The sequence below is a fragment of the Symphalangus syndactylus genome, chromosome 19 (genome assembly GCF_028878055.3).
Source record: "Symphalangus syndactylus isolate Jambi chromosome 19, NHGRI_mSymSyn1-v2.1_pri, whole genome shotgun sequence".
Taxonomy (NCBI): Eukaryota; Metazoa; Chordata; class Mammalia; order Primates; family Hylobatidae; genus Symphalangus; species Symphalangus syndactylus.
In genome coordinates this window covers 36,730,959-36,743,472 of record NC_072434.2, presented here as the reverse complement: position 1 = coordinate 36,743,472, position 12,514 = coordinate 36,730,959, and the positions used below count along the sequence as shown (strand labels likewise).

At 35.3% G+C, this 12,514-nt stretch overlaps 1 protein-coding gene across 1 annotated transcript in view; it reads left to right on the top strand.

The window, feature by feature from the left end:
* Nucleotides 1-12,514, top strand: part of HMCN1 (hemicentin 1) — a 438,669-nt gene that overhangs the window by 214,912 nt on the left and 211,243 nt on the right. Inside the window, exons 15-16 of the mRNA XM_055234444.1 lie at nt 3,251-3,409; nt 10,711-10,905. Of these exons, the coding sequence (XP_055090419.1) occupies nt 3,251-3,409; nt 10,711-10,905 (354 nt within the window). The remainder of the gene's footprint in view (nt 1-3,250; nt 3,410-10,710; nt 10,906-12,514) is intronic.

The following is a 12,514-nucleotide window of genomic DNA, read 5'->3' as shown; positions in this document are numbered from 1 at the left end:
CCAATTTCAAATTTACATTATAATTAAATATATCAAGAAAATATGTTATAGACAGTACTTCTTTATTTTAAATGTCATTCAATAGTTTATCATGAAAATAAAAATTCAAAAAAGTAATGGAAATGCCAACTTCTATATATGTGTATATAGCAGAGTCTCACAAAAAGTCTTTTATTCTCCCAAACTGGGACTGTGCTCCTGAATCAATTAGTCTTCATGCCCATCTTAAACCCACAAATAGCTTGGAAACTAAAAGAGGAGATAGGGAACTAGGTACCCACCACATGAGAGATTCTAGAATTTACTCTCTGTTTCTTCTCTCAACTATAGATACAACCGCTCAGTGGGTTCAATAACATATCATTTTGCTGTCCAAGTTATGAACCAACAGAGATAGAATATGGGCATTTGATACATTGTAAGATGTGTTCCCTGGGTTCATCAATGATAGGCAGAGCTGCCCTGACCTCCAGGATCAGGTCAACTAACATACCCTCCCAAGTCACAGGCAGACAATTTATGCATAAACAGAGTAGAGTTAGGACCACCAACAGCAAATCGAGGAGACAAACTCCTGTGAATGCAAACTGGCCTCAAAATGGAGGGGGTTAGGAGCAGGTGGGCTTTCCAGTCCCATCTCTGCTGAGGACAAGACACCAGGAAGGCTGGGAAAAGGCTACCTTATGGAAACCATAGGGGTGAGGAGGAAGAGTTCCTGCCTTCACCATAAGGATATCTTTTTCCTCATACCTTCCTTGAGGTGATTCTGATTGAATAAAGTAGGTGTTTGAAAGAAAAAAATTAACAAACTGTATTCCATTCAGACCACCAGAGAAAAGGAATTCCATAAGCACAAATGCTCTCTGAAATTTTAGATCTTTTATTTTTAGAAATGAGCAACATATAGTGGGTTCAAAGGAGAATCAAAACACTATTGAAATCTTATAAAAAGAATATGTATGGTAAAATATTAAAGAAATTAGATTTATTCATTTAGATCTGTTCTTAAAATGTGGTTTGGAGACTCTAGGGGTTCCTACAGTTCTTTCAGGGGATTCATGAGATCAAAATTATTTTCATAATAATACTAAGATGTTGCCTTTTTTATTCTTATTATCTCAAAAGTGAATAATGGAGTTTCTGGAGGCTATGTGATGTGTGATGTCCAATAGAGTCAGTGGAGAAGCAGATATGAGCATTCAACTGTCTTGTATTATGCTACATTAGAGATTATAGAGATGTGCAAAAATGTGAAACACTGCCACTCTTCTCACTACATTTCTCATGTTTTGAAAATACAATTTTAAAAATATAATATGTTTATTATACTAAAATGTCATGCATTTATTAAAAATAAGTGAATGTATGTTTTTAATTTCTCTGTTTTATTTCTAAAATGATATATATATATATACAGTACAAATAAACATAATCCACATAAAAATTCACCAGGGTCCCCATTAATTTTTAAGAGTACAGTTAAGTTTTTAAACAAACATTTTTGATAACTACTTACTTATCAATTATTTGAAAAGATCTTATGCCAGAGATAATGATCTCTCTGTTAGTCTTTATATCCACAGAGGCCAGATTGAATTTAAACTGCAGCAAAAAGGGAACTCTCCTCAATGGTAATGACTGTAAACCCTAGAATATATTGTCAGTAAAGTTTATACATTTTACTATGTATAACATTCTTCTAGTCTTACCTAATATTAAAAGTAAATAATCACTATTTTACTTCCATCTGAAAGGTTCTGTATTTATAGCTTCTCAATAATTTGATGAGTAACTTTTCAGTAGAAATCAAGAAAGGAGAATCTATCAAAATGTGATTAAAACAGAAACTTAATATAACTAGTTTTTTCCAATTTATATTTTGTTTCATGTCTGCTATTCTTTAAACATTTTTATTTTGATAGAAAGCTACTAGCAAAAAAGTCTTTATTTTATCCTGTTAATGTCCTCTGACATTTACAGAAGAAATATAAGGGGAAAGTAAATTCCAAAAATCTAAATGCATTTTAGTCCAAACATTTTAATACTTGATGAACAGGGAGGTCAGATTGCATCCTCCTGTGGTGTGAGGAAAGTTTATGTCAACATCATCTGCTTTTATTTATAAAAATTTCTCAGAGGCATATCGACACAGCTTTAGTTACTGCTCTCATTTTCACGTGGTATGTAGTAGCAAGTTTAAAAGCATGATTGAGGTTTTAAATATTGGTATGCTGAAAAATACTTTGTTTTAGGCACTGACGGTTGCTGATGTAATGTTTTTCTCAAATTTAGAGCTCTTGTGACCTCCTTGCCTTTGAAAATTATATAAACAGAAAGAGAATTGTCCATTTGTTGCCCCGAGCCTGTTGGCTGTTGCTGTTTGCAGTCTCCTCGAGAATTTTAGTACTAGCTCCTGAGTTGTGTTTGCTTCTTAGAAGCTAAGACAGTTACTTCCATGATCCTCAGTCCAAGGTCAGATGGCTGACCAAAAGGTATTTTGGAGAATACCTTTTCAGGCTTGACATCTGGGAATACTATGAAACTCTAAGAACAATGACCCTCAAGATTCCTGGAAGTTTTTAAAATCCTGCCATGTTTGATGTCACCCTTTACAAAAACAAAAAAGATGTGGACACTGAGCTGGCATTAAACATCCAGTACTATGTACAGTACTATGTACTTTTTTACGATAGTGGTCATCCTGATTAATTCTATTCTTTGGCAAGGAGATGCCCTGGAGGAGGAGGAGGGGAAGCATAAGGAAAAGCCTAACCTAAATCATAGCTTTGTTGAGGCATCTTCTGCCTTCAAATAAAAGTCATTCTTGGGAAATTCAAGGCACTGGTCATTAGCAGAAATAAAATTCCTCTGGTTTCTCAAACATCTACTGAGTAACCAAATGCATCCTGCCACAAAGATAGTAGAAACCTCCTTTCAACCTTCATTTCCTCACTCCCTTGTTACCTAAGCTTTGGTTGTGACTGCCAGGCTTTCCCAGTTCCCCAAGGTAGCTTCAAAGAACTCCTCCTCTTTTATTTAGTTACACATACAGATATAAATAGAAAATATTCATACACAGTTTATTACAGGTCTGGACTTTAGACTGTAGAAAGTGTCTATGTTGTGCCAAACACTTGTGTTTAAAAACTTTGCAATCAACTTTATCTGGAAGTTTTGAAATTAAACCAATAGCAGCGTAAACAATTTTAATACTTTAGTGTTTAATGTTCTCCCCTTTGTTTTGACTTAGGAGATCTTGAGCTGAGGCCCTCAGCATTCCTCATTATTGACCCCCTCTTGGGACTTTTGAAGATTCAAGAAACACAAGATCTGGATGCTGGCGATTATACCTGTGTAGCCATCAATGAGGCTGGAAGAGCAACTGGCAAGATAACTCTGGATGTTGGCTGTAAGCCTCCAGATCTTATAGGCCAAATTTGTTTTGAAATTGATCTGTTATTCTTCATGTTCAATAACTTGAAATTATTTGGTAGAATTATTAATCAGAATGGCAAAATTAGAGGATGCATTCAGATTAATATAATAACAGTGGTTAGCATTTACTAGGTGCTTTCTTTTTTTTTTTTTTTTTTGATACAGAGTCTCACTCTGTCACCCAGGCTGGAGTGCAGTAGTGCTATCTCAGCTCACTGCAACCTCTGCACCCCATGTTCAAGCAATTCTCCTGCCTCAGCCTCCCGAGTAGCTGGGATTGCAGGCACCTGCCACCATGCCCAGCTATTTTTTTTTGTATTTTTCATAGAGGCGGGGTTTCACCATGTTGGCCAGGCTGGTCTTGAACTCCTGACCTCGTGATCCACCCACCTCAGCCTCCCAAAGTGCTGGAATTACAGGCATGAGCCACCACACTGAGCCACTTTCTAGGTACCATTCGCTGTGTCAAAAACTTTTATATGGAAAGATTCTAAAATTATCTCCTTTTTGTAGATAAGGAAACTGAGGCTTATAAAGGCTTGATCAGGGTTACAGAGTTAGGGAGGTGCAGAACCTGGATATTTGAACTCAAGTTGCTGTTTCCCTACTAAGAGTCATCCATTCTGCCACCAAACTTCTACGTATCAACATCTGGAGGCCAGAAATTATACTTTGGCCCTAGATCACAATTTGAAGATATTGATGACAGCAAAGGTATCCGATTGTGCTTTTACTTAAGAAAATTCAATAGAAAATTACTCTTCAGTGTATAAAATAAATACTACAAAAAAAATGTCGATCACAAAATGAAGATACAGTGCATGCAAGACAACCGTATGTAGGTTACTCAAGAAGTTTCGTCCTCCCTTTTTTGTCTACCTCATGTCTCTTTTAAAAAAAAAATCTCTTCGCATTGTAGTCAAACATAAAACAGAGTTCACTTTGTATGAAATAGAACCTGCCATTTAATTTTTAAGATAATTTAACATTTGTGTCACTTAGAACTTACAAAATATGACACTGCATTCAATTGTCCTATATTTTCACTTGTATATGATGATATTCATGCCAGACTGTTTTTTTAAAGCAAAAGTTAGAACTGTAAAGAAAATGCTTTTTATTTTTCTTAGAATATAGTAACACAAAACATTTTAGTTCTACTGTTTTAAGTCTTTAAATGAAAATCATGTCCTGCTAAACTTGGTATTTGTTTCATGTAAGCTAAATTTTTGCTTTCTGGGATCTTTTATGATCCCCTTGCCCCTGAGCTGTCTGGTGAACACTTTGCATTCTTGGTGATTATGCCCTTGGGGGAGAGTCAACAAAGCTGGAAATGACCACAAAGACCACTACAGAATCTGTCTAGGACACTGTCAGACATGTTTGAACCATGACTAAACTCTGTGGTTATTAAGAGAAATGCCTTGAAAATAAGATTGGAACCTCTGGGTGGAGGGTAGCTCTGAATCTACTAGCAAGCAGGATGTAAAACACAGTAATGCTTTTAGAAATGTAAGGCCCAAATAAAGAGGGTCACTACACAGAGAATTCTTGTTTACAAGAAATATACTGAGTACAACATTGTAATTCTCAACATTTTCTAGTTCTCCTTCTACCTCCTTCCTGCACAGATATTTTATGTTTACTCAACATTCTTTTAGACTTGTCTAGGTCTAGAGGAAGAGAGAAACAGTCTCAGTAATTTTTCCCAGCAAAAAGGTAATTGCACCCTCAGTCCCCTCAAAGTTTGTAGAAATCCTAAGAATCTTTTGCACATGCTTCTTTCCTTACTTGCTGCCTTCTTGATAATCCCTTTTAGCTTCTGGAATTTCCAGATTCCTTCTTCTGTCCAGTGATACACCATATAAGGGTTCACACTATCTCCGTTGGGGTGATTTACATTGGATTAGGAAACATCCTAACAAATGTTTCATATTTATGCTTTATTTCTTGAACAGAAGTGAATTTTGTTTTATCTTCACTTATACTCAAGATCTTCATTCTCTGTGACCCTTTCTAAAACAATGGCTTTTTCAACTTTTATTCTAGTAATTGTCCTGACAGAACCATCAACATAAGCCAAATTATTTGTTTATTGTAACCTTGACCATTGTTCACAATTGCCAAATAACTTAGTAGTAAAGTCAGTACCATTCATGTTTCTGTTATGCACTAACTATTTCCATATTCTCTGTTAGATCTTTCTCATTGTAGCTCACAGTGTTAGGAGTTGCTTCATTTTTGAGGTTTGCTTGACACTGATGCTGCCTTGGCTGCCTACCTAGTGCCTGGTATTCTCATTTGCCTTGTTTTGTGATACCAGTACACATATTCTTTGACCTCGTGCTTGTTTTGTTGAATAACAAAAGTTGATTAGACCTTGTCTGTTCACATCACACTATTGTTACATATTCTAGCAAATGTAATATGTAAATGCTAAGAACCATGCAAATCACAGTTGTAGTGATAATTATAGTTATCACTATTAGGTTTAAAGGTAAACACACATCAAATCAAAACTTTCCCCAGAACTCATGTAGTGGTTAAGTAAATGGTGGACTCTGACTGAGAATGGGTTTTCTGCCTAAACTTTCCTCATCTATAAAATAATGATCTAAATGGTACCTACCTCACTGGTTGGTTGTAAAGATAAAACGAGACATCATCATAACGTACACCCAGCATATCAGCTGTTAACTGCTGTTCCCCTAAAGCTGTTTAATGAAACATGTATCATGTAAATGAATATTAACTTCACAAATTAAGTGGTCATTTTGATTCTTTGAACCTTGAAAAGTCATATGGAAATGCCTATGTAATAGCAGCTTAGTATTTAAGATTAAGCATTGGGATTTTAATGTGAAAATCACTGTTTCAGCTTAACTTTTTAAAGAAAGGGCTTGAGACAAATTAAGTATTAAGCTTAGTAGTGCATAAAATTGTTCATTTGAGTTCCAAAACTATTGGGCATAAATTTAAGTAGCTTATGACTTAGGAAGAAAAACATGCTTTTATCCATATCATTTAGCTATTTGAACTCTCATATTGTTTTTGTGGGCATATTACTTCATATCAACAATACTAGATCAAAAAATAATGAAAAGCCTATTTAATATGATTTTTGAGTTCTAGCTTCTTGTAGTGAGTGCCCTTTTTCCTATTACTTATTATCATGGTTTTAACATGGACATTTCAGGTCAACAGGGAAAGTTACCAATGATTTTTATCCTTTGTAAAAAGGGATAGTGGATTGTGAAGTCATTTGGAAGGAAAGAGGACTGGCTACATCAAACAAAAAGTTGGCTTGGCAGTGATTTTATTTGTAGCATTCCATACCACACAGGGTTTGAGTCTTAGACTGTGGTTTCATGCTTTGTGGTTTGGTGGAACCAAAACAATGTGTCCAGTCATTTTAGGAACGAAAATCTCTGACTAAAATAATGCAAGAGCCACCATATGGAGTATATATATATTTAATTTTCCCTAAGGGAACTAGAATAATTTTATGGAATAATTTTTGCAGCAAGATGGTCAATCTGTTTGTGATTTTTATATTTGCAGAATAATGTGTGTACACAGCCATATCTATATGTAAGTTACAGCAAAGTTATACTGTGGCATTAACCCTGTGCAGATCTCAAGATGCTTGCAAACAAATACTTAGAATCTCAGAGGATCAAACATCATCCTAACAGACTCTATGAAGAAGCCAAAATTGAAATTAACCATAGATACATTAAACTAACCACAGAAATTAACCGTAGATATATTCAACTCCAGTTGAGATTTAATAAGTTAACTCTATAATATGTTTAATGAGAGTTTATATCTGAGTGATTATTATATACTAAATGATTAATAAAGATCATCTCTTTTAACAACATGAGATAGGAAATGTTATTATGCCTTTTTTGTTCATGGGAATATTTTAACTGGAGGAGGTAAAATAATTTTCTCAAGCTTGGAGTTGCCATTTGAAGCCACTTAGTGTGCTCTTCACCTCTCTAAGCAAACAGCCTCCTCTGTAGAAGCACCGTGCACCGTACTACACTCACTGCTGTTCTTCTTCCCCATAGTTTCATTAATGTATTTACCATTTACTCACTGTAATTCACTTGGAGTTCATGTTGGCTACATTCAGGAGTAGGAAGTATTTAAAAAGCTTCTTCGCTGTATTAGGAGTTGCTTCATTTTTGAGGTTTGCTTGCCATTGATGCTACCTTGGCTGCTTACCTACTGCCTGGTATTCTCATTTGCCTTGTTCTGTGATACCAGTACATATATTCTTTGACCTTGTGCTTGTTTTACGCATAATGCTGTTCTCAAAGCTGCTTTACAATGGATGACTTCTCCTGTCTTAATTGAGTTTTGTTGGTACAGGTTGAGGTTTGCTTATCCTTTTTTATTCCAGTTTGTTCTTGGCTTCCTTAGTTCTGAAAATTGAAATCTGCCTTCATTTTCACTGATGCCTGTGTTGTAATGTGTCAGTAAACTGGGTATTCTTCCTAGTAGTTGGTTGATTCCAGGCTTCTGCATATCTTTGTGCTGTTCTGGAATTTGTTTTCTGTCCATCACCGCATTTACCTGCCCATACTCTGAGCCTAACATATCCAGAAACTTTTAAACTTAACTTCCATTTTTTGGAACAGCCACCTGCTTTAGAATAAATGATTTCCATTTATCCAGAGAAAAGTAACTGGGTCTTAGAGACTTCGTGTATTCGTCCGTTCTCACACTGCTATAAAGAAATCCCAAAGACTGGGTAATTTATGAAGAAAATAGGTTTAATTGGCTCACTGTTCTGCAGGCTCTACAGAAAGCATGGCTAGGGAAGACTCAGGAAACTTATAATCATGGCAGAAGGCAAAAGGGAAGCAGGCACATCTTACATAGCCAGAGCAGAAGGAAGAGAGCAAAGGGGGAGGTGCTACACACTTTTAGATCACCAGATCTCGTGAGAATTCACTCACTATCCCGAGAACAGCAAGGGGGCAATCTGCCCCCGTGATCCAATCACCTCCCACCAGGCCCCTCCTCCAAAATTGGGGATTACAATTCAACATGAGATTTGGGCAGGGACACAGATCCAAACCGTATCACTTAGAATAAGCAAGCTATGAGCTATTCTATTAACTATGTTTAAAATATGTTTATTTTGCCTATTATTTTTATAAGTCAAATTTCCATTATAGATGGATTAAGAAAAATCTAAACACTGATACACCATTTATTTATAAAAACATATTGTTCAATTGTGGTATTTAACCTAATTTAATTTTGTTTAGGTTCAATAAATAAATAAGAGGGCTTCTGAAATTGCCATGTGAAAGTTCAATGTACCGGGTCAAAGTTGCTACACACACTTATGCACCAGACACACACATGCACCAGACACACACACACACACACACACACACACACAAACACACACTGAGTTATTACTGAAGTGTTGTCATACTGATTACAAAAATTCATTCACAAATATCCAGTGGCCATGAATAATGCACAAAGTACTATGTTAGCTGCTGTAAAGGATAAAAATATGGTTACAAATATAAACTCTCTAGGAAATAAAAAACAAACATAATCTAACAACAGGTTGAAAGTGGTGATTGCTATGAGAATGGTAGAGAGTGAGTTCTCTGAAACTTTAGAGAGGGAAGAAATCATGCTCATCTCAACTGGTAAGAGATGGCATCATAGAGGAGGGGCCTTTTAAACCAGATTAAAAGATTGCCAATATTTCAACAGCCAGAGATCAATAGCAGACATTACATTTATGGGAGATGGTAATAACAAGGTACCGATATGAGAAAGGTCAGTCCTTGTTTGGAGAAGAACAAGGGATGCTGATTGCCCAGGTAGTAACATTTATAAAGGGAAATAATAGGAGATGAGGCTGCAAAGATGGAGGAGGTTCTTTAACCTATACTAAAAACCACTAATGCTGCTTGAGAGACAACTGTACATCAACTCCAGAATTCCCATGGGAAGAAAAGTGATCTCTGTAGGAATATTTATGAGCCTGCTAACTAGTATGACTATGAGCAGTTGTGAGAACCCATAGAAAAGGGGAAGTTAATATAATCACAAACAATGGTGACTCCAAAGTTGAATGGACTTGGCTTTTAATCCTGCTTCCATAATTCAACTCCATGTGACACTTAGCAAATTAACTATCTGTGTTTCAGTTTCTTCATCTATAAAATCAGAGTAATAACAATACTTACTCCATAGAGATATTGTGAAGATTAAATGAGATAATTAATGGATAGCACTTAACACAACCTCTGACTCTATAAGTGATAATTATCATTTCTAACCAAGATTTAACCTTGACTTTATCAAGGAGCTTTCCCTAGGGTACACCTCTTAGAGCCTATATGAGCAGGTTTCATCCATTGCCTCCAAAAGTACCCTGTATATTTCTCCTTGCCTGATGTCTCATCGCGCATAAGTTTCCAGGATGTGTTGAGAGCCTCATCTATTTGAACCCTGCTGACAGGATTTCTATGTTTTCCAAGATGTGCCTCTGATGTATTTCTATGTCTTCCTCCCTGAACTCTGTGGTTGCCTGAATTATGTGGATATCTGTAACCTCTTATCTATAATTTTTTATAGTTTCTGAATCATTTCTTAATTCTAAGATATTAAACTCTTCCTATTCTCTTTTTATCAAATACTACATTCTGTTATTTGTATTATTTATTCTCAAATTTAAATTTCTCTAATTCAAAAATGTGAAAGGTATGAGAAGCAAGAATATGATGTTGAACAAGGATATAATTTAGGAGTAAATAGTGTTAACTTGTTATATAGTGATTATGGAAGAATGAACTCTGGTATAAATTAATTTAAAAATTCAACCAAAGGAGTAAGTTATGGAAAGTGTCAAAAATATCTTATTATAAGGCCAACTTATTTATAAGATAGTCTTAAAGTTCGAGCAATTTGACATAAACTAAAATTGAAAACAAATTTTTAGAATGAAAGATTCTCTTTATTTAAGGTAATTATAATTTGAAGTCCCACGCTTTTTAATCATCTATCACCTTAAGGAAATGGTTGGGCTTCTAAGTGTCTCTCTTCATTTATAAAGCAAAAAAGAAACACCCACTGTTTTTACGTAAGAGAGGAATATCAACGGGGTAAATTTACAATATAATATGAACAATAATTCAAATTCAATGATTTGACAGTTTAATATTTAAGTTTATGTTTAATATGCCTGTATAATATACCAATGACTTTTTTGTTGTTTGTAATGTCTTCCAGCACCTCCAGTTTTCATACAAGAACCTGCTGACGTGTCTATGGAAATTGGCTCAAATGTGACATTACTTTGTTACGTTCAGGGTTATCCAGAACCAACAATCAAATGGCGAAGATTAGACAACATGCCGATTTTCTCAAGACCTTTTTCAGTTAGTTCCATCAGCCAACTAAGAACAGGAGCTCTCTTTATTTTAAGTAGGTTGAAGGAAATATATTTTGTACGAATATGTACTTTTATGTTATACATTTATGTTTTATACATAGGTATTGCTATTTAAAATAGTATATTAATCATGCCAACACATTTTATGTTCATTGCATTTTACTTTGAGATAGTACTGGCATTTTATATTTGGGAATTGTCATAAATGAGTTATATTTTATTCAAATGTATGTCATTAATTTATCATAAGGGCTTATGAAACAATATGACTTCTTCATACCTTACCATTTCTTATTGCAAATAGAGTCACCTGAGCCTCTACATAGATTAAGTGGTCACATTACCTTGATTCTTGTAACAATTGTTGTATAGAAAGATAAAATATTACTATTAGTTAACTTTATTTATTTTCTTGAACAGTACATAACAACATAGGGAAGCTTTGGAAACTCCTTTATTAAAAGCTGTATCCACCTGAAGCAAAAGATCCCTGCCACCACCACAAAAGTCAAATACTTTCTTATCTAAAAATTTTATAAGCCATTCAGTATTCAGATATTTGGAAGCACCTTCTATTTTTTCAAATAATGCTAAGAATAATTGCATGGTGTTTTCAGAGGAGGAAGAGCATTTAGATAATTGCATTTTTAAAAATAATGGGATGTTTGGGGTATTTTATAGAAAGCTTTCAATCAGTTACTGCTAAGTTAATTATTTTAATTATTTTTATTTTTATATTTTAGGTGGGTACAGGTTCTCATTCTGTTGCCCAGGCTGGAGTGCAGTGGCATGAACTCGGCCCACTGCAAACTCCACCTCGCAGGTTCAAGCAATTCTCCTGCTTCAGCCTCCTGAGTAGCTGGGATTATAGGTGTGAACCACCACATCCAGCTAATTTTTGTATTTTTGGTAGAGATGGGGTTTTACCACGTTGGCCAGGCTGGTCTCGAATTCTTGACCTCAAATGATCCACCCACATCGTCTTCCCAAAGTACTAGGATTACAGTCATGAACCACCATGCCTGGCCCAAGTTTATTAACAATACTAAATGTACATTGGCCACTTAAACTTCCAGATATAAATTAAATTGTCTAATAACAAGTGCTTCAGTGTTCAGCTCTGTGGTGAGCTCTATGGTGGACAGAGTCAGATATAGGGTCCCTCACTCGGATAGTTTGCAGTCCATTCTCTGAGTGGATGCCCATAAAAGGAGCTACTGGGAAGTACACATCAGATTGGGTCAGATTGTGCATGACTTGAATGTCCAGGTGAAAAAATGGATTTGATGAGCTAGAAGTTAGACATCCCCATTCCAAGTTTGATAGTCAGGAAAAGGTACATGAAAGTACTGTTTCAGAACACCGCTACAAGATAGGAAGAGAGATGAGAGAAAGGGAACATTGAAAAGCTCAAAGAGTGATGATGAGAAACAACACAGTTGTTGATAAAAAGTGAGACCTGAAAACAAATTGATTAAAGGAGACGAAATAAAAGAAAGAATAAAAGAGCTCAATATTTTGAGCAACAGTTGCCTAATTGTCAAAATTAAATTGTCTGGAAGGAAATTAGTAATTAGAAACTTGATTCTCATGGTATGTTGTATTTCTACACAAATTAGCCCAATAATTCATAATATGAAA